Consider the following 23,156-nt stretch of genomic DNA (forward strand, 5'->3'; position numbering starts at 1 on the left):
CAGGTTAAGGCAAAAGGTGAAATAGGATTTTTTTTCAATAAAGAAAAAAATCTGACGTGAATGGGCGGAGCTGTGTGTACAAATTGTTGTTAAAGTCATATTTTAAGATCTAAGTGTATTCTTGCGTGCAGCTTACTGAGTTTACACGTGTTATTAAATCGTTGTTGGCTGTAGCATGGTTTCCACACAATGAAAGATTTGATTTCACTTGACCTAATGTGATTTAACCATAGTGTGATATTCAATGTAAAAAATTGTAATGTAGCCTACATGTTGTCTATGACAACTAGACTTTACAAAAACTGAAAAGAAATACAAAGCAAATGGAATTTGGAGTAAATATTGCTTTGTCTTTTTAACATGAAATAAAAGAATTCAAAATACAGCCCAATGCATTTTTCATGTCTATCACATGCTATAGTTACTGAAATGAAAATAAATCAGTTTCATGATCTCAGAGTTTTTTGGAAAACGAAAAAACAGTTTTACTGATTTTCTTTCGTGAGGTGAAGCAATTTTTCAAAAATGTAACTTGTCCATAAACTGAACAATAATAATTAGATGGCCACGAGAAGATGAAAGCAATCTTGGCTTTGCTTGTTTTGTATTTTTGAATGTTTATATGTACTAAATTTGTTTGCAAACATGTTTGACATCAGACCATCTATATTGTAATTGTTAGTATTTTATTTCAGAAAAACTGCATTGTAATTTCACTTAACTGTTATTCATCAAAATCACAGTCTTTTTTCCACTCACCATGCCAGGTTTGCTCGGTAGAGATGATTATTACTTCTGACCAAAGGTGCTTGAATGAAGGGAAAAGAAGGAGGTTATGATGTGCACATGAAGGCATCAGTTGTCTGTTGCTGAGGGATGTCACTGAGCAAACTCCCCTCAGCGACAGAGGGAGCAGGTTCAGCTGTCACTCAAACTGAGATTCATTTAGCCTACTTTTACTTTGTCTTGCCTAATGAGCTCATCAAGAGCTTTAATATAACACTTTGGTAGGATCTTAATATTAATGGGCTACTCCGGGGACCAGGAAGCTATCACAGACTTTACATAGCCAACAAGCTACACAAAAAACTAAAAAGATTGAAGAACATTGCCCGTTTTTTACTGTGCTTAATGTTTATTTTCTTTATGTATAACAAAACGTTAAAATGATACAGCTATATTCTACTTACATTTGACTATTTCCTCCTGGAGGTTTGAGCATGGGGTTTATGTGTAAATTAGGAAAATAAAACACAATTTCCTTCATGTAACCCGTGTTAAATTGACTCCAAAACGTTCTGTGTCAGTGCTTTGTTGTTTGACACTCTTACAGTAATATTTATGGCACATGCAAATCTGATTGAGCAGATGAGAAACAGCTCTTTGGAGGCGTTGTATCATCTGTTTTTTTCTCAGTCCTCCTAATGTTTGGACGTTAGGAAACACAAATGGAAGGGCGTGTGCACAAATGCTTTAAATAGACACAGGGACATTAATTATATGCTTGTAGGGTAGAGGTGCCTCTCTTCAGGCATTGAAATTATTTCACACATGGTCACTATAACAGAAGCTGCTGTCAGGCATGTAGCACTGACAGTTCACAAATGGAACCCTTCATTTGCATCAACAAAGTCAAAGCACATCAACATCCTGTGATTAGGGAGTTTCCTTATCACTGTTTACCTACATACATCTACATGGAATCCAAGCTTTGATTGTGTCATGTGAGACAATGTATCCAACACTGAGAGTGAAGTTTATTTATAATACCCAGGTGACATAACACCAAATCAGATCTGTTATTTGGAAATAATGCGTGGTATTTCAAATCCTTGCTGACCAGACTGGTCAAAAGGTTTAAAAGCCATATTCAAGCTACTTTACATTCCTGTCAAAAACAATACCACAATTCAGCAGTATGCATTGGGCAAACACAGGCATTTAAGGAGATAATAGCTGCAGTTTAGTGTCCAAAATAAATCCTAAACCCATTCGTTTTTTAGCTCAAAGTCAATGATAACTAATACTTGATACTTAGGTGGCTCATGACTGGATAATTGTCATATTGAGGACTTTTTAACTTTGTTTGGTGACTTATCATAGATGAATTTTAAGAGGGGGCCTTTCTCTTTGATTGGGAGTGCCTCCTGAGCTGTGAAAGAGGATGAAATAACAGAAAGAACAGACAAAAGAGGAGACTCAAGCTTGGGTCTGGAGAATTACATCAGACACCATCTCTAATTCACTAATGAGGAAAAGCAAAAGCTAGATTTCTCTCTGATTTTGATACGATTTGACATCATTTTAAAATCTCAGCAAAATTGAACAGGCTCTTCCTGTGTTGAGTGATAAGACACATGTGACCCTTTGCCTTGTTTCCATGGACACATCATTAGAGAACTTCCCCAGCTGGCCCTATATGTTTGTCTTGACGACAAATAACAAGTGAAGGATTGAATTATTACCAAGAAAAAAGATTAACTGACTTTTTGATTAAAGTTCTAAAGCTGTGACGTGATTGAACAATTACAGAAGATATATTGGAAATCATGCTTAACAAATGTATGTTTACTTATTTTGCTTTATCTTATGTTTGTAGTTGTGTTATTTCTTAAAATTTTCATTAATCAATCATCATTATTTATTAATACTTTGATGCCAACCATACCAATCAATGTCCAATCACTGCACTTTCTTACCTTCAAATCATACATTTAAAGGTCATTCAGAAATTGTACGCCTTTCAATCAGGAGAGACTTTGTTGAAAGATTCGAATAAAAAAATGTCATCACATCGCAATATTGAAATGTACAGAGTCTTTGCCAATTAGATTCCATCGCTATGTAAATAATTTTATATGGAGTCGAGAAGCCATGAGTAAGCATATCTCCCCGATGGAGTCTAGACACTGGTGATGGTGAAGGAGCCGGAAGACTGGATGGTAGTGCAGGAGCAGGGCTTTTGGAGGACCAAGGGTGCCATGGATGACGTAGACTGGAGGTGGATGGGGTGGAGGAGGGTTGTGCGATTTGCCTGAAATGACAACTGACAGCAGCAGAGAGAAAAAACGATTTAAAGCAGGGATGAAATGATGTGCCAAATCTGGTTGGTTTAAATGAAGAGTGAATGTCCCGAATCAGCTGATCAGTTTAGGAAAGAGAGGGAGGTGAATTAAGGCTTAGAAGTCTTCCTGAAAGAATTCACACTGAGCTATTGTCTTACTATTGGAGAAGAAAGTCAGTATTTCTTCATTTCTTTTCTTCTCTAGCACATCTGAGATGTTTGACACCAGTGGAGAGAAGAGAGGTGTTATTGTAGATTGTTATTTGCTCTAAACCTATTTAGTTGACAAGGCAATGACCTTATAGGTGGAAGTGGCAGACTGAGCATGTGCACACTGAATGCTTCCCAAACACATGTTCACCAACATTTACCGCTCAGATTACACAGCAATACAGAGCAATACAGAGCAACTGCTGATCCTGCCAATCGATATGAGAGCTCAGCTCCAAGTTTCCAGTGCTACCACTCAGGTTTTTTTTGGAGATGAGCAGTTCAAAGCTGTTTCCAAACATCACTTAGATCCAATCTGGATGTGTTTTGGGGCACAGAAATCACTGTCATGTACCAATCCTATTTTCATTGATTTGTATTGATCTCTGACTTTTGGAGCACTTCCACTACATGAAATCAGACAGAGGTTCTTCTGTACACAATAAAACTATGGGCCAATCAGTGTTACTAACAAAGAAAAACATCATTGGTGTTTACAGTATACAGTTCACTCCATCAGCAAGAACAAGCAGCTGTTCAGCACAACACAAAACAGTTATGACTCAAAAATCTAAACTTATTATCTCCAGAAAATGTGCTGTGTAGTTTCACCCCCTCCCTCCGTCAGTAGGCGGCGGTCCATCAGCGTCAAAACCTCCCGCCACAAAAACAGTTTTTTCCCCTCATCAGTAAGCTCCACCAACAAGGCCCCCCCCACAGACTCTTAACCCCCCCTCCCCCCTCTGTATTTATTGTTGATTTTATTTCATGTTTAATATTTTTGTTTGTTTGTTTATGTATGCACCTTTCACTAAGGCAAAGTCAACATAAGTGTACTTATTATGGCAATGAAACCTTTCTTATTCTGATATGAGTTATTGATTGATTGATTGATTGATTGATTGATTGATGGAGTGATTGATTTATTGATTGGTATCTTCATTTTGAACATTAATGAAAATAAAACATCAGAAAAATGGTAATAAGAAAACAATTTAACGACAAAAATAAAACTTATATTCTCGTAACCCTTTCTACCATTTCTACCTTGTTATTTAAATGAATACTACAAAATAATAAGTCTACAAGGAAAACTAAATCTATAATCAATGAAAATACATATTCAAAAGTTCTGTTCCCATTCATATATTTAACCATACACAACAATATTTATACACATACTGTACTACAAATTATTCAATACATTCGATATGAGCCCAGGTTAGTGATTGCACTGTGTTTCTCTGTATCTCTGGAACATAATTTCTTTAAACATCGGTTTAAATTGGAATATGTTTGGCCATTGCTTTAAATCATTATTTAGTGTATTCCACAATGTGTGCCACCAACAGATAAACAGAAATTCTTCCTTGTCGTTCAAAAACTAGGACTGCAATAAATTGTTTCTCGCCTTGAACATGATTACAGCTGTTTGAAGTTTGACTTGCTCAAATAATTGTAATGCTTTAGACTGTAAAAACGATAAATTGCTGTGTTCTATGGATTTCAATGAATTTTGATATGTGTTTCCCCAAACCGTTCTTAGAAATTTAAATATGTTAACAGCCATGAACAATACAACATGTGGAGTGATTTGTAGTCTAGAATGTGCTTTGCTTTAGCCAAAACAGAAATACTTCTAAACAGTTTTGTTTGGATATACTTTATATTGAGCAGCAAATCTTGTCATCTATAATCACTCCAAGAAATGTCATTTCATTTACTCGTTCTATGTTGACACCTTCTATTTGTGGTTGAACTTGATTGACGGATTAACAATTACTAAATATCATGAATTTGGTTTTACTCAAATTAATTTTTTTTTTTTTCCAAGCATTTTGTAATCCTTTTGAAATCCATGGTCTATCGCTACATCTTTGCTTTCTACAATAATTTTGTGTTGGACAATTCTTAAATATTCTTATGAATTCAACATATACTTTATCAATATCTTTTTCCTGATATATCATTTCCCAGACTTGTGAGAGCAGATCATCTTGCAACCACAGACTCTTGTGTTCTGACCCGTCTGGATGGTGGTTTGTTGTCCTTTTTAGATGTGTGGTTCTGTTGTAAACTGTGGAAACTGGTAACTGGTCACTGATGTCATTAATTAATAGTCCACTCACTGTATTGTTGTCCAAGTCGTTTGTAAAAATAGTATGTTGCACAGCAGGAAGTAATCCTGTTGGGTCTTGTACTTTTTGGAAAACTATACACTGTACTGATAAAGTATTCTGTCATATTGTGCTTTTTTTGGATTTTAGGAAATCAATGTTAAAATCACCACAGATGAACAAGACTTTCTAATATGTTTTTGTAAATTTTTCCTCCATCCAATCCTTGAATGAATCAATATTAGAATCTGGTGATCTATAGATTACTTACAATCATTTTTTCTTTTTTTCCCTACACACTTCCATTGTAACACATTCAAGTAAGTCATCCACCACTGTTTTTTTCCACCACCTTGTAATAAAATTTCATGTCCACTTACAAAGACACAACACCCCCATTTTTGTTTTCTCTGTTAATACAACACATATCATTTCCTTTCATTTCAAAATCGGAGTCCTTTTCACTGTTTATCTGAGTTTCTGATATACTGTAGCAATTATATTGAAATGCTGTTTGAACTGATTTAGATGTTTAATGTTGTTAAAGTGTATTATTGAGAAAAAGTTGTTTGCGGGATCAATATCAGTTTCCAAGTCCTGAGAGGGGTGTTCCGTCAGATGTTCAACTCTAGTTTATGAAGATCAACAATCCTCTGTAGAAGCTGATTAGCTCCAGTACGTGTGTGAGTTGTAAATTATTGTTTTATTATAAAGTAATGGAACTTTTACGTAACAATTATACAACAGTTGCATATGTTAAAAATCTTGACATAATGGGCATATATATATATATATATATATATATATATATATATATATTAAGCATGCCATTTCTTCATAAAAATTAGCTAAGACATTTCATTCCAGGGAATCAGACTGTGACTGTAATGCAAATGGAGATATGATACAACTATTCCTTTTAGGATTATCTCTTTGTATCATTTTTTCTATTGCTAATTCATCGTACAGGATGAAGAAAAAAACATAATTAGTCACCACACATAATATTTGAATATTACAGTGGTACAAAAGACAAGTGCAAGTCTATTATTTTCTTCTCCATGTTAGCTTCACTTGGCATTAATAATTAAATCCTTGTGATTGTTGTGGGTGTTTTTTTCCTCTTCTTTTTTCTATCTTTATTCATATCATCCACGCATTTACCTGCAACGTAAAACATGTATTAACTGTCCAAATGGTTGATTCCAACCTGGTCTTATGGGATTGGTGATTCATGTTGATTAAAATATCTATGTGTTAACCACTGACTTAGTGTTTCTGCTATCATACTCTCCTAAACACTGATCATACTTACCCTGTCAATAAGGCAGCAATGTTCTGACCATGTTGTTTCACACTTAAGATGTGCAAAGAAACACACACACACACGCGCACGCACACACACACACACACGTACACACGTACACACCTTCTTTGATTGCTGCAATGAGGTACTCAATTTTTAGACTCACCGTGCCTCCCTCAGGCAGAAGAGTGAACTGATCAAGAGCAGTGACACAATGAGGCTAACTGTACATTTTGACTAAGGGTAGATCACAGGTGTTTTTGTCACTAGGCCTACATGTGCTGTAATGTGTAGCCAACCTATGAAAAGCAAAAATAAATTTCCCGCAAAGTTGAGTTGTCATGGTTATTTATAATTTGTAGTGGTGCATTTAAATAATCTGTTTCTGTGATGCAGGTTGAAATGAGAGAAAATGCACAAATGACAAGATGAGTCAGACTAATGTTTGTGGTTAAGATTTAGCTGCAGGGGCACTACAGCACATATCACACAAAGGCAATTAGTATTAAATTATTGTCAGTTAAAACAGTTGGCTTGCTCTGTGTTTACAGTTTTTTACGATTGCTACGACAATTTTTTCAATGCTTTTAACAACTTTCCTAAAGTCTTAACACTGACTACATCTGTCTGTGTAGGCTGTACAATTAACAGATTCCTTGTTGCTTTGACACACATTGCATACAGTTAACACACATTTAAAATGCTTGAACTTTTACACACAAGCTCAACCAAGACCAAAACAATGGGTTTTTACTGACAAATTTGCAAATGCTTTCACACTCTGTCAGAACAGATAACATCATGTTCTAAACCTATCTTAAGTTAAAGTCAAAGTAAACAGCTGTTCATATTGTAAATTGAAATACAAATATATCTCCTGCATATTACAGTGTTCCATTGTTACTGTAAATGAGAGAAACAGCTGATAAAAGTTATGCAAATAGATCAATCACAGCTGATTCCCATCTAGGAAACACACTAAGCTGTTGAGGTTCTTTCAATCGTATGACCATCTGTTTTTAGTGTATTATTTTTTATTACAGCACGTGAGTGTTGTTCTTTGAGAGCAACGATTAATGTAAACAAAGTCACATTCCTTGTTAGTTCACGCAAACCTGGTCAAAGCTTATTCTCATTCTGATATAGTAGTACATACAGTCCAGTAAAAGAAGACCTATTTTGGCTGATTTTGTGTGGAAAAGGAACAATACAGTAAAGATGAACACAAAGAAAGGAAAATAAATCTGCATGAGGGAAAGGAAGATGAGTACCAGGACAATTCTGTCTGCTTCCTTTTTATCATAAACCGTACATTCTATAAAGCTTCTCTGAGATGGGTCATTCATTTTTGTATTGAATTTCCGCAGCAAAAGAAATAAAATGCATGCATTACTAAATCCACCAACACAAAAATGTAGAGAGGCTTTAGGAGAAACTGCAGTGTAAAACACAATCTATGATCAATACAATCACTATTGTCTATTGTACAAGGGCAGACCTGACACATAGAATAATGTAGTTTCTATAATTCCATGTAATATTAGTGTCTTTATGACATTGGGCTATGACTGACTAAATGTTTCAGTTGGAAGAGAACACGTATTAGTGTTTTGAAAGAATTATTTGATTTTGAGACATGTTTGCACTGTTTTGGTAGACAGAATGTACACCGCAAATTCAAAATATACAGTAAATCACTGTTAATGAAATGTTAATACCCATAAAGCAATGCGTATTACAGTTATGAACCGGAAAAGGAAATTATGGTATTTTACTGGGCATTTTGTGGTAACTGTGGAAATTACAGCAAAGTCTAACAGTGTAGTTTATTATTGTATGTTAACTGTTTTGCCAGTTGTGTGTTGAACGTGTGTTGGTGCGTTAAGAGTTTAGGAAAATTGTTAAACAAAATTGTCTTAGCAATCGATAAAAACTGTAAAAAAAAAAGGGTTGGCAGGAATTTCTTACTACCCCATCCCAGTAGGTGGCGGTAATGTAGTTATAAACTACCTCACCAGTTGCTAACACAAGCAACAAGAAGAAGAAGAAGAAGAAGAAGAGGAAGAAGAAAAAAAATAGAAGAAGAAGAAAAAGAATAAGAAGTATAACGATACTGCTATTTGGTAGCTTAGCCCGAATGTGCCTGCAAATATGTGACAAATGTGAGGTTAATCAAATAGCGGACACACTCTCTACTTTGACTGCCATGACCTGCAAACCATGGCGGAATATTATTTTCGGTTGAACATGGGCATCTCGGCCGAAAAGGACTATTGCTGTTTCTGCTGCTCTTGTTGTTATTGTAGCTAGCGCTAGAGTTAGCTAACACTGCTGTCTTCGCTCTCAGCATAACCGATGTTGATTCATTGCTGCGGTGCAGAAAACTGCGAAAACAAGGTAACTCTGGAGCAAGTTTCTGGCATTAACAACTGACCTTAGTAATTTGTATGTTCCGCTTCCGAAATTATTAGGTAATTGGCCTTGGTCAATATTTTAGGCAAGGTTGTATTGCACGACATGAAAGCGTTATTTGAAGTGAAATGAGCTTAACACCGAAGTTACAGCTGCATGCTTTAGAAGAACAGCTAATTTAAAATGACATTTCTAGCTAAGGTCAGCTAACACCAACCTAACGCTGCCAGCAGTAATTGCTGTCTGCAAGTTTTGAGATGGAGCAGAAGATAGCAGCAAGTGAGATGGCCCTCGTTCTTCACAGCACATCTGTCTGAGTTGTAACTCCCGTCAAAGAGAAATCATGTCTTGCAAAGCCGCAACCAAGGACAAGAAGTCGAGCTTCAGCAAGAAGCTGTTCAGGCGAGGCTCTGTGCGCTCTGCCGGCAGCTTTATGAGCAGAGTCCTGAGGACACTGACAGCGTTATCACACTTTGGATCTGAAGTGCAAACAGAAGATGACAAAGATGATGGGGGATTTTCCACTTTTAAATCTGGTTGTAAAGATGTGCCCATGGATGATGGGGACCTCGCCGGTCTTCTGTCCGGAGAGAGAGTCCCTGGAGTGTCAGGTCTCAAAAACCACGGGAATACCTGCTTCATGAATGCAATCCTGCAGTGTCTCAGTAACACTGAACTCTTTGCTGAGTACCTCGTTTTGGAGCACTACAAAGGCGAGGAGCTGGATGACGACAGACCAAAGACCAATGGTGTACTTCTGCAGAAGAAGGTTCCTTTGGCCAAAGGAGAAGTCACAGAGCAGCTGTCAGGACTTGTGCGGGCTTTATGGACGTTTGAGTATACCCCGCAACATAGCAGGGATTTCAAGGTAAAGTTATTTTCAGTATGGACTAGGGCTGCACTATATGAGGCAAACATTACATACATTTTTTTGTACATACATGTTTAAATGACAAGGATCTGTACCAAACAAAAAAAATTCTTCAGTCTATAGGATATGATTAGTAGGCTTGAACGTCTCTGCAGCACCACAATACTTAATTCAAAATGGTTTCACACATATTTTTGCCTTTAACAAATATTCTGCCCCCTTGCAATTTGAATATTGTACTAGTCCATTTTGCGATTTCGATAAAATTGCGATAAATTGTGCATATAGTATGGAACCACTGCCTGTAGAAAAAATAATTTGCCAATGCATGCTGAAATTATGTCCATGATCTGCATTTAATAAAACTTCATGACCATCATATTTGAGTTCACATACAAACAGTGCAGAGATGTTGTCGTTGCATGCATTGTAACCTTAAGACTATGCTGTTTGTTGCAGAATGCTGTGTCGAAAAATGCCACCCAGTTCAAAGGGAACGCTCAGCATGATGCTCAGGAGTTTCTGCTGTGGCTGCTGGACAGAGTACATGAGGACCTCAACACAGTCAACCCCAACATCCGGCCTGCTATAAAGGTGTGTTTAGAAGACTTGGGCTTGTTACAGGCGTAGTTTTTTATTATTATTGAAAAATACTAATGCTAGTGTCACATTTCTTCACATTGTTACATTACATTATAACTCAAAGGTGTTTCAATAATTTTGGTCACTCAGTGTATCTTACCGATGAGCTGCATTCACAGTTCTGCTAAGATAAGCTAGGCTTGCCTGGTCTTGTTTTCTCTTGATTCTGTAGCTAGTTTATAACAACAAAATATATGAAGGCAGTATGGTTTTCTTATGAACCCCGATTGACTGGTATTATTTAGTCCGTGACTTATAAATGTGACTAGTAAAACTTATTTGTGTTTGTTCAGCCACCTATTGAAGAAGACGATCAAAGCATAGAGGGTCCATCTCCTCCCCTCTCCGCTGGCTCGTTTGTACAAGAACTGTTTCAGGCTCAGTACAGGTAGACTTTATGTCCAGTAAAACCTCCATCTTTTTCCAGTATGAACACATTATCTCTCTGCCATATTAAGGATTTACACTTTTTCCCTACAGGTCTTCTCTTACGTGCCCACATTGCCAGAAGCAGAGCAATACTTTTGATCCCTTCCTGTGCATCTCCTTACCGATCCCACTGCCACACACACGGTAAGTTACTGTCTTGAGCTGTGGCACAGCATTAACACTTGATCAGTTAACAGTGCTCAGTTGACATGTTTTTGCATGTTCATGACCATTTATTACTGGTTTATATGGTGTATTTAGTAATCCTTTATGCATAACTGAAGTAAACATTTACAGGTACAATGATATTTGTAGTGTTCTACCACTTTTTCTACCATCTAACAAAACAGTGTATTTAGGTTTGTCGAAGGGGTGACATCATTCAAGGTTACGAGAACCTACAATTTATATGTGTTGTTACAGAAGAAATACTGTAGCCTGGTGTGTAAGGAGTGTTTGGGGGTTGAGGGTGCAAGTGGAGCAGCAAACAGGTGTGGGAGGAGTGTGCACTTTCAAACTAAAACCACAGTGTGTTAATGTTAGGGGAGTCTTCAGTCCAGAGAAATAAGTCTCTGTTAAAAAATGTGAAGTATGGGGGGGGAAGCTAGCACATTTATATAGAGGTGCAATGATGAATCAGTTAATTGATTAGTTGTCAACTATTAATTTAATTAACAACTATTTTGATAATTGATTACTCGGTTTGAGTAATAAAAAAAAAGAAAAAAGAAAAAAAAAGAAAGATTTCCCTGATTCCAGCTTCTAAAATGGGAATAGTTTCTAGTTTCTTCTGTCCTCTGTGACAGTAAACTGAATATCTTTGAGTTTTGGACAAAAGTATTCTTTTATTGATCAATCAACTATGAAAATAATCATTAGTTGCTGGATTTACAGATGAGTAGGAGATGAGCAGGAGCAAGCGCTTTTGAAGCTCACAAATAACCACTTTTATTTAAACATTTAAACCATAATTACTGTGAACCATAGCTTTTGAAACAAGAGAAACCTTCTAGCATAGTAAAGTTTGTTAAAAGAATATGTTAGAATTTTTATTTGTGTTACTTGTGTTTTTTGCTAGGCCCCTGTATGTGACGGTGGTTTATCAGGGGAAGTACTCTCACTGCATGAGGATTGGAGTTGCTGTTCCCCTCAACAGCACCGTCTATCGCCTCAGAGATGCTGTGGCACGTGAGACCAAGATCCCAATGGACCAGGTGCCATTCCTGTCTCTTATCAGCTCAGGGTCTGACACAATGGTGTCACAAATGGAGACTGTATTGTTACTGTCACACAATGTTAGCTCACTGTTCCTAAAGCCAGTTTTACCTCTGAGCAGTAGTTTGTCATGAACCCAGTTTTACTTTATGAAGTGGACTCAATATACAGGGATAGACAGTTTTAAACACAGTCCTTAGGGGATGCAACAGCTGCGTGCTAACATTGATTAAAGTTGGCTGGAGGAAAATGCTACAGGAGTAAATGAGGACTAAAGCAGTATAAGGAGTGATTTTGTTTGTGGTTGGGAATTTTGGTTGTTTCCTTGTTATTTTGTTTTATACGTAGATATTGTCTGTGTCATGAAGTGTTTTAATATTGTCTGATTAAATATTGTTTTGGACCCCAGGAAGACGAGCTGGTCGTCTAGGCGTCAGCTAACGGGGATCCTTATAATAAACTAAACTAAACAATATTATGATGAGTGTTAGTTTTGCAATAACTTTCAAAACATTAAGGAACTGGGAAACTTCTTTTTAAATGTACTCTTTTCTTCTCTTTCAGTTTATTTTGACTGAAATGTACTATGATGGTTTTCATCGTTCATTTTGTGATGATGATGATGATCTTGACATCATTCAAGAGAGTGATTCCATATTTGCCTTCGAGACACCAGAGACCTTCAAACTGGAAAACATACGCACAAAAAGAGGTAAATCCTACTTAAGATTTTTGCAAAAATACCGCTTTTTCACATTAAATTGATTGAAAGATATTGATGTGGGCTTGTTTGTATGTTTTTACAGGAAGTCTTCTGGCAAACCTGAATCATAACAACTTGAAGTATGCAACAGAAATCAGCAGGACTCCATCTTTCATGCAAGGGGCCATGACTCCTTTAACTGCATCACCTAATAAAATCCAGGGACCAGAAAAGATTATCCTTTTGGTGTGTAACAGGGCTTGTACCGGCCACCAAGGAAAGAGGTACTACAATCCCAATATTCTTTGTTCTGTGGTACTAATTTGCCCTCACATGCCCATTTCTCATATTCTTTTCAAAAATAAAGATTGGGAAATCATTACCCCATTATCACATTATCCAGTTTTTGGTAGTTCCTAAAAAAGGTAGCAATGGGTTACTGGTGTTAAAAGCTTTCAGGAGAAATTGAAAACCACTAGCAAAGCTACGCACATTATGTTGTTTTAGGTTCGGACTGCCCTTTGTACTCTACATGGAGTGCACTGTGACCTGGGATGCTCTACAGAAAGAGATCGTGGAGAAAATGCGTCATCTTTTGAGGCCAGGGGTATACATTCGGGTAAGAAGAGGAACAAGAAGTTTGTCTGTATGGTAAATAAGTTAATGCTACACACAGTAAGCCGGTTTAAAAATTGGACAGACAGATGGATAAGAAAATATTTCAAGTATGAGTGGAATTATTGTGAAATTACTACTTACTTAATGGGCATCCCTGTTCCTCGGATTACACCTTTTAATATACTAGTCTCACAGAAGTACTAACAGTGGTGTCTCTGAATAGGTTGGACCTTTCAGTCTTCGGGTGGTTGGCGTCGTTGGTATCACCTACCTTCTTCCTCAAGATGAGCGACCACTGTGTCACCCCACTGTGGAAAGGTCAGTTCTTCTGTTTAATACAACATCTATTTGCTCTTTGATTAGGGCTGAATGTATTGTCCAAAAGTGTATATCGTGGTAAGGTATGAATTATATGTGATTTTGTGATTTTGAAGTCTTGCAGTTACTAATGCAGAATGTATTTGTTCATACAGTCTGCTTTCATAAAATCCTACTGACATAACAATGGATTTGCAGCCATTTATGTTGAAAAGGTCGAAAAACAGTCACACTAACATTTGAATGTTGTACTAGGCAAGTATAGACAGACTTTGACTTTACTAGAGCCCATTTTAATTTGCATGTTAATAATGAATGTTTGGAGGAGCTTATACTTGTTTACATATATCTTTTCCAAATAAGCACTGTATGTACAAAGGTAAAAGGTGTTAATCTTCTCTTTGCACACATTCCCCATCAGTTCTTTTTCTCTCATATGCCTGCCTAGATGACATGCCCTAACATGATTTTGACTTTTTGTTAAAATGCCAGTTAAGCACGTTTGGCTAGTCTCAACATGGTTGCTCAATAGAGGTGCATGAATCAAAGTGAAGTCAAAATTGTTTTGAGCATTTCTGTGATTGATCAGTAGGTTCTTTCCCTAAATTTATAATCTCAGAAATATATATTTTAACTTTTATATTATCTTATCTGCTATTCGAGAGTAGCTAAATTATTTAATTTACCATATTGGATTAACCCATCCTCCAGAGAAATTTCCTTTACACCGACCCCATTTTTAAATTGCTTGTAATTGCACATGGAGCACGCACACGACTTTGCCCCGAAAAAGCTTTTTTCACACTAGCCTACAGTGACATGACAGGTATAAAATCCCATTTATTAATGTAAACTGCCTGAATTACTTAATTTGTTTCCTACTATAATTGTTTCCACTGCAGAGCATACAAGTCCTGTGGACAAGGGGGCCCACCACATGTGAAGATTGTTGTAGAATGGGACAAAGAGACCAAGGACTAGTGAGTGAAAAAGATTAATATTTGCTAGAGCTCTGTAGTCTGTTTATTTTTATCTACAGCATGTTTTTTTTTTTTGCACTGAAGGAGAAAAAAAAATTGAAAAAAATGCCTGAATCTTGCAGCGGTATGTATCAGCCATGAGAGAGATAAGATGTTACAACAAACAACAGTATGATGTATTGAACCAAAGTGTGACCTGTGAGTATGTATAGGCCCCAACTGAATTGCCAAATTTTAAACCTAAATTGATCAATCGGGTCATCCAATGCTCATAAATGCGGTATGATCATTTTAGCATAAAGTGACTGCTCATTAGCTTAGAAAGCAGCAACGTGTCACAGTTACAAAAATAAGCTTGCCCACACATCACTGCACCTTCGTGTGTCAGTTAAGAACCCAGTTTAAGGTGAGGCAAAATCTCAATAAAATTGATGGTGATAGTCAGACATTGTGCAGGGTTTCTGTAGAAACTGTCAAGTTAACAAAGGCTATCTACAAGACTAAACCTCTTTTGAGCCCTTGAATGTAAGTACCTCTGCTATTCATCACAATATTAAAGCTTAAACTACTTACAAATGTGATTAATTTTAACGTTGAGGTTTCAAACCACAAGTAAACAATGGAGTCTGAGGGTCTGCCTACACAATCAACAACACGTCTGCTCTTATTATCTCACTAAGCTAACTACTGTGTGTGGTTTACACACACGCATTCATGCACGCGCACCCCACAATTGGTCCTAAGGGACATCCGGCGGAAGATCCAGCGGTGCCAGATCTTCTGGCAATTAGCCAGTAAATGAACTGTTGTCAATCCAGACTACCACTATAAGAATTGGTCTAACCCAAAATCTCAAGGCAGATCTTATGATCCGCTTAAGACTTTGCTGCTGAATGAATGAGCTGCGCTTCATGTTCCCACAGTCTGTTTGGACACACTGAGGAGGAGTACATTCCTGATGCTGAGAGCGTGTATCTGCACAGGGAGCAACATCATCAACCGCAGGCCTGCACTCTTGCTCAGTGCTTTCAGCTCTACACTAAGGAGGAGCAGGTGACATTTTGACCACACAAATGCACTCCGTTGATGGCGGCACAGTCAGTAGTTTGCCTTGAGAAAATAAGTCTTAGAAGTCTTAGATTTGTCTTGGCACATGTCAGTGATAATTATATTTTGAAGTATAGCCTCACATGTGTGTTGTCCCTACCAGTTTATTGTGACTGCTAAAGTTCAAGAAGCCTTTCACTCTGGGGCTTTACTCCATAGTCCTACATATATGTTTTAGATTGACTTGCCTGTGATTGCTCCGGAAGAGAATAGAGGAAAATGAGAGAAAATCCCAAGGCCTTATCCTGTGTAGGGCCTATTTTATAATCGGTGTGGTGGAGTTGGTATTGATTGATTGATGATTGATGTGATGTGATTGATTGATGTGTGTGTGTGTGTGTGTGTGTGGTGTGTGTGTGTGTGTGTGGTGTGTGTGTGTGTGTGTGTGTGTGTGTGTGTGTGTGTGTGTGTGTGTGTGTGTGTGGGTGTGTGTGTGTGTGTGTGTGTGTGTGTGTGTGTGTGTGTGTGTGTGTGTGTGTGTGTGTGTTTCAGCTGGCCCCAGATGATGCCTGGCGCTGTCCCCACTGCAAGCAGCTGCAGCAGGGCCGCATTAAGCTCAGCCTGTGGACGCTGCCGGATGTGCTCATACTGCATCTCAAGCGGTTCAGACAGGTGTTGCAGCTTAATTAAACATTGTTTAAATAGAAATGTGGAACGAGTTCTACTTTCTGTGTATCAAGAGCAAGAATCACTCTTAATTTCAGTATGAATAAAGTTGTCACTTTTCTTTGTCTGTGTTTGTGTTGGACTTAATGTTGGAAATCTGAGCATTCCCCTGTTAGAGATAGGCACTTAGGATAAGGGCTTGATATCAAGCCTCAAACTTTTTGGTACTGACAAAATGGGTGTGGAACACTGATTATCTTGAAAAAATTGCATCAAATCAAATTCTAGTTTACTTATTCTATAATGAGATTGTTTCTGATTTATAATAAATATTTTGTCATTTTAAGTAAATCCACACAATAACTTGTCACTGAAAGGCCTTTGTCCTGAAACTCGGATATAATGTTGGCACCAATATCAGAAATGTAATGATCAACCTTTGTTGTATCTACTGTGTACTTTTTATGAAAGCACAAATAAAATGAGACCTTGGCCTCTGTTTCAGGAGGGGGACCGGAGGGTGAAGATGCAAAACATGGTGAGGTTCCCACTGATGGGCATGGACATGGCACCTCATGTGGTTAAGAGAAGCCAGAGCAGCTGGAGTTTACCTTCTCATTGGTCGCCATGGAGACGTCCATATGGCCTAGGAAGGAACCCAGATGACTACCTGTATGACCTGTATGCTGTGTGCAACCACCATGGAAACATGCATGGAGGCCACTACACAGGTGATGCAAAATCAATTGTTACAGTTTGAAGGTTGTGTGTGGGAAAAAGACTACAGTAATGTTTTCATCAGCCTTGTTGACCCATTCTTCCATTTGCTTTGCGCTCATAGCTTACTGTAAGAACTCCATTGATGGTCAGTGGTACTGCTTTGACGACAGCGAGGTTTCACCAGTAGCTGACGATGACGTGTGTCAGCAGTCGGCCTATATACTGTTCTACCAGCGGAGGACAGTTATTCCCTCTTGGTCGGCCAACAGCTCTGTTGCTGGTCAGTATTTGTTTCTTACCGTCTGTGTAATATCTGCTGTATATAGAATTCCAGTCACATTTTGATCAAGGCAAACTAAAGTTTAGTTTTATTGCAATATTTGCATATACATAGCCACAGTACCATTTTGACAGAGGGCTTGGGTTTAAGGTTGAATACTGAAGAGAACCTAACAAACCACCAAAGTAAACATCTTAGTTAGAGCAAGGCCTTACTCAGATTTTTATTATTATGATTTTAATATTCACGCTGTCTTTCCTCCACTATTTTTTTTGGGGGGGTTGGTAAGATGCACAAGATCCAGCTGTTTCCACACATGCAGGCGATTTGCTTCTCGCGTAACTTATGCAGAGCAGACCACCAACACTTTCCTTCCACTAAAATCAATGAAACTGGCTACACCGGGCACTGAAGCAGTGCATAGTGGTGCGCATGCGCGGTGATCCTCTATTCAAATTTTTTATGTGATTTACACAGAAATGGATCATAAAGTGTCACTATTGCTTCTAAATTAAACTACAGATATACAGGAAACAACTTAATGACTCTGAGTGAGCGTATTGGCAATTTAATTTTGAGAGTTTCTGTATTTATTTCTTGTTTCCTTCACCTGCGTCCTCTGATAAGAGCTGACAGTAAATTGATGTTTTCACAGCGCTGTGCCAGCTCCAAAAAACTGAAGAACAACAATCCCAAAAGCAAAAGCTCTCCGTCTCGCCTGTCAGTCACACAATTCTACGCCGTGTGTGCGCTTTAAATCTTAGGGGAAACACTGTGCATATACCTACTACACATGCCAAATTGTTTGGAAATTGTCTGTTTATTTGAGGAAATTAACTAGATAATATGAATCATCATGGCTCTGAACCTTTTTTTTATGTAGGTTCCACTAGTTCATCCCTCTGTGACCACTGGATCAACAGGTTACCTGGCAGTAGGCCTGCTAGCTTGGCCTCTGGAGCCTCATCCAGACGCACCTCTCTGGCATCACTGGCTGAGTCTGTAGAGTTTCCAGTAGAACGTAATGAAGATGATGGTGAGACAATGCTTCTATATAATTTTACAGGTGTCAGATTGTAATTCTTTGTGGTGCTGCCACAAATAATTAAATGTACATGTTTATTACACGCACATGAACTGCTGCTGTCTTCCGACTCATATTTAAAATTTCCTTGTCCAAAGCACAAAGCTCTGAGTTAGCTTATGATCTTTATAGAAGCAAAACAATGTCTATCCACCCACAAGATGATACTGGACATTTTTTAAATTCAGAAGATCAAAACCTCAGCCCCAAAGCTAGTTTGCCTCGCCGGTGATCGGCATGCCCAGGTTCCTGACCCTACCTGCTGCTCACACTTCACCAGACCCAGATGACTATCTCTTTGGGTGGTGGGTCCCCAGGGTGGTGACAGGGCAAAGGCTTGGCCGCCAGATACATGTACATGCCGGCGAGTTCCCCTCCCAGGTCTTGTTCCAGTTGGGGGCCCCAGACCGTTGTGGAGATGAGAGAGAAAATGCAAAACTTTAGATTGACCAGTTGGTCTAGGTTCCAACCTATAGTTTTATGCTTTGAGAAGTGACCAAAAGAACAAGATCACGGATACAAGATGCGGAAATTAGTTTTTTTCTGTAGGGTGGCTGGGCTCAGCCTAAGAAATGAGCTTGGACTTCCGGAGGGACCTCAGAGTAGAGCTGCTGCTCTTTCGCATTTAAAAGAACCAGCTGAGGTTGTTCGGGCATCTGGCACGGATGCTACCTGTGTCGCTCCCATTGGAGGTCTTCCAGGCATGTGTCCAGCTGTGAGGGAACCCCGGTGTAGACCCAGAACATGGAGGGATTATATTTCTCATCTGGCCTGGGAACACCTTGGGATCCCCGAGGATGAGCTGTAAACCATAGCTGGGAAGAGGAACATCTGGGCTACCTTACTTGACCTGTTGCCACCGCAATCCGGATCAAGCAATTACAATGGATGAATGGAGACCAAAACCAATATGAAACAGAACACATGAAACCGTCAGACCAAAACAAAGGAAATGGCTATAAAGAGACATCTTTTCCTTCATTGTGTCTCAACACAAACCTTTGTACAAAGTGCATTACTCCTTCCACTGACAATGTTTCAAAAGACACCACTAATGTTTACCGGAGTTCTTTGTAGTCAGGAACTATTCCACCTGAATTTACAAATCCCAACTCCAAAATTCAATTATTTATTTTTAAAGAAGGAGGATAATGCAAGAACAAGGCAGAAAGTGACGCTACATGTGTCACATCTGACTGGGACTAGAATGAAAACACGCTGTACAGAGCTCTGTACTGTGGGAAACCACAGTACCAAATTGAGACAGATGTTGGCTTGGGCTGCAGTTTGTGGTTAAATGTAGGCTCTGTTTAAGCCTCCAGAATACAGGGTCAGCATATTCCCCAAAAATGTTGGCCAGAATGTAGTTAGTAAATTTACTTTTTCAGCTCTTATAGTCAGTGAGAGTACATCAACACATTTGCACAATGCAATTGTTGTATTTGTAATGTGAATTAATTGGGGGTTCAGCACTTTCAACGTTCAGTTGTGCATCTTTAACAACCAATACATAAATAAATACAAATGTTTATTTGTTTTTTAGGAGGATTCTCTATCCGCCCTTTTGTGAGGAGCATTCAGCATCAAAGCTTGTCCTCCAGGTCATCCATGGCTAGCCCTTTAGCCTTCAGCGACAGTGGGATAAAGCCTTCTTGGTCTCTCTCTGCGAAGCTGCACATGAGATCTAACTCGCCCTCACGTTTCTCCCTCGACTCTCGATGTTCTCCTCCTCTAGAGAGGATAGGCGAGGCTTGTGATGACAAAGTTTCCACGTCCTGTTTTGGCAGCTACAGTAGACATGAACGCTATTTTGGCAGCAGGACTCCCCTGTCTATGATGGAGAGCAACTTCAGTGACCAGGACAACAATAAAAGGTTCCTAGACATGATATACTGCAAGGCTCCCACTCCAGTGGAAAAGAAGAGCACCAAAAATGAGGCAACTGAAAACAACAACCAGATTACAGCTATAGACCAAAACATTCTACCCGCCCAAGCTACCCCCTCCAAAGAACAGAAAAGTAAGAGCAGCATCGGAGGATTTGCTTTAAAGGCAGAAAGCACATGCTCCGTAAAGAGTTCCAGCAAAGTGGATCAAGAGAAAACGTCCAAAAAACGTTTGTGCTCAACCCATAAAACCTGCACTGCTGAGACTTCTTCCAGTACACCTGTGAAAGGCAAAAAGGCGAGCAGTACTAAAGAAAAGAGTGTAAATGCCAAGAAAAGCACCTCAACACCCAGTGGAACTCCCTCCAAAACAAAGGAGACAACTCAACCCCTAGATGCAACGCTGCAACGGAAGCCACTTGTCCGCTCCACACCTCAGTCCTCAGCTTCTCCCTCGCCAACTTCAAAGAAGGTTTCCAGTGTCACTGAGAAAAGCTCCACGGGTAGTCGGAAAAAGCTTGTAGAAAGGAGCTACAGCAGAGATTCTATGCACACCAGTCCCCAGGTTGACAGTGTCCGCGGCAGCTTGGTAGCGCGCTCTTCGCTGTCTAAGAGTGGGGAAAACAACCGGCCTGAGAGGAGATCTGTGAGGAGCTCCAGCAGCAGTTCTTCTGTCACAAGCCTGCGCTCACCCAGTGTATCCACCAGAGACCTGCAGCGCAGCAGCAAATCTGAGGAAAAAGGGTTGTCTTTCTTCAAGAGTGCCCTCCGACAAAGGGAAAGCCGCCGGTCGGCTGATTTAGGAAAAAGCACCCTGCTTGCCAAAAAGGCCTCAGAGAGGACATGCAAGCAGAATGGACAAGCCAAGGACATCGGTAGTGATACTGGAAAGACCGGAGAAGCTGTGTCTTCAAAGACACCTATAGAGACTCGTGGAGGAGAGACAAAGTCCGAAACAAAGGAGTCTTCCAAGCCCCCCAGCTCTCTCAGTCGCACTCTATTAAACGTTGGCAAGTCCAAGTCTTCCACTTCTGAAGTAAGTCTCAAGTCTCCCTCTAACGGGAAGAAGCCTCTTGAAAGGATGGCATCTTCCCGAAAGCTGTCCTCTAGCATGCAATCACCTGCACGTACAACAAAGAGGCCTCAATGATATATTCATTGTAGTAACATTGAATTTACATAATGCAGCTATTTTCTTTGTGCCTAAGTTTCAGTGAGCACCAGACATATTTTCAAAGAGACACATTTTTGATGTTATGGTTTTGCACATTGGCATCAGAGACATACGCTGGCTTTGAGGTTTGAATTTTGGCAGCCGGCCTTAAGTATTTTTTGCTGTACTGGATAAAAAGTAAAGTACTGTACATCACCTGTATATTTGGGTGCCAAATAGTTGCTTGCTATGCCGCCAGTTCTAGATTTTAAAGCAGGGTTTATTGTTACCAGTTACACCTATTGAGCATTAGGTATGGTTCTTGATGTGCGTGAGACTATTGCTTGACACAGAAGTTTTCTGGCATGGAAGCTCCATGAGCAGCATGCCATATGTATTCAGCTGTGCAGCACAACCTTTTTTTGATGGTGTGTACTGAAGGCTTATATGACAGCTGACAGAATTCCCTCTTGGAATCTTGAAATCCAATTAACTCTCCTTCAGACAAGAAGCTTGTTATATCTTTGAAGCGCTGCAAACATTACATTTAGTTTGCTTGTGAAATATCCTGCTGATGGAACCATATTTAAAATGCAGCAGCTTGTGCATTAAAAGAAAGTAATTGCATATGAAGCATTTTCCTTGTATGCACCTACAATGCATAATTTGTCTTGTAGAATAACATAACACAAGATTAAGATTAATTAGATGACTTTTGAAACATTAACCTCACTGCTGTTCTATAAGCAGTTAATCCTCAACAGTAGTGAGAACAGAACCGTAACATCAAAAAAAGTCTCTAGACAAACACTGAAACTGAGTTGATACTCACACCCATACGCACACACACATACAAAAGAGTTTCATTCCGAAATAATAGTGGCTAAGCATTCACAGTAGTTCTCATTGATTGTTTTAAGCAGATCTATCAGATCAGATGATTTTAAATCCGCCGATTATGAACATTCAGTTCATAGACATACTGAGGTGATGGACCAAAACGGAAAAGGACTTGAGATGAGAAGGAATTTGAATCGGTACACACATTGAAACAAGTTGTCAAATATTTAAAAAAATATTTTTGTTTTAATACTAGTACTTTTTTGATAGAAATATATTTTATCAAATGCATATGAAAGTTGTGTTTTGGAATGAAACCCTTTAAAATGAAAGGAAATAAATACACACAAGTGTTCGTACAGATATTGAAAAAGTATATAGTATATTACCCCTTTTTCCTTTCCATCAGCAACGTGAAAATTATCTAAAGCGCCTTTTAATAGTGTAGTGTATGGAAACAAATAATTGCCTTTGGCAACATAGTCTACTACTGTATGCGTCACTGAGTAGGAATGTTGTGTAGTTCGCACTTTGTATAGATAAAGTAGTCTTTTACCCAGAGTAGTCACACACACACACACACACACACACACAC

At 38.8% G+C, this 23,156-nt stretch overlaps 1 protein-coding gene across 1 annotated transcript; it reads left to right on the forward strand.

Annotated features, from left to right (window-relative positions):
* The first annotated feature begins 9,452 nt into the window (after window positions 1–9,452).
* On the forward strand, window positions 9,453–22,669 carry usp31 (ubiquitin specific peptidase 31). The gene is made up of 16 exons (XM_032537081.1): window positions 9,453–9,977; window positions 10,440–10,574; window positions 10,916–11,010; window positions 11,103–11,195; window positions 12,130–12,265; window positions 12,831–12,978; window positions 13,073–13,253; window positions 13,477–13,588; window positions 13,811–13,905; window positions 14,808–14,885; window positions 15,809–15,938; window positions 16,485–16,604; window positions 17,104–17,329; window positions 17,440–17,598; window positions 18,482–18,634; window positions 20,226–22,669. The coding sequence occupies exons 1-16, from the start codon at window positions 9,453–9,455 to the stop codon at window positions 21,716–21,718; spliced, it is 3,879 nt and encodes a 1,292-aa protein (XP_032392972.1). The 3' UTR covers window positions 21,719–22,669.
* Window positions 22,670–23,156: the final 487 nt, after the last annotated feature.

This window comes from Etheostoma spectabile, chromosome 15, assembly GCF_008692095.1.
Source record: "Etheostoma spectabile isolate EspeVRDwgs_2016 chromosome 15, UIUC_Espe_1.0, whole genome shotgun sequence".
NCBI lineage: Eukaryota > Metazoa > Chordata > Actinopteri > Perciformes > Percidae > Etheostoma > Etheostoma spectabile.

What these genes read in the sequence shown, in the direction of transcription:
- usp31 (XM_032537081.1), top strand. Translation starts at nt 9,453, where the DNA reads ATGTCTTGCAAAGCCGCAACCAAGGACAAGAAGTCGAGCTTCAGCAAG. An exon ending in ACATCCGGCCTGCTATAAAG is followed by an intron (nt 10,575 to 10,915) that starts GTGTGTTTAGAA and finishes GTGTTTGTTCAG; the next exon opens with CCACCTATTGAAGAAGACGA. An exon ending in CTGTTTCAGGCTCAGTACAG is followed by an intron (nt 11,011 to 11,102) that starts GTAGACTTTATG and finishes TTTTCCCTACAG; the next exon opens with GTCTTCTCTTACGTGCCCAC.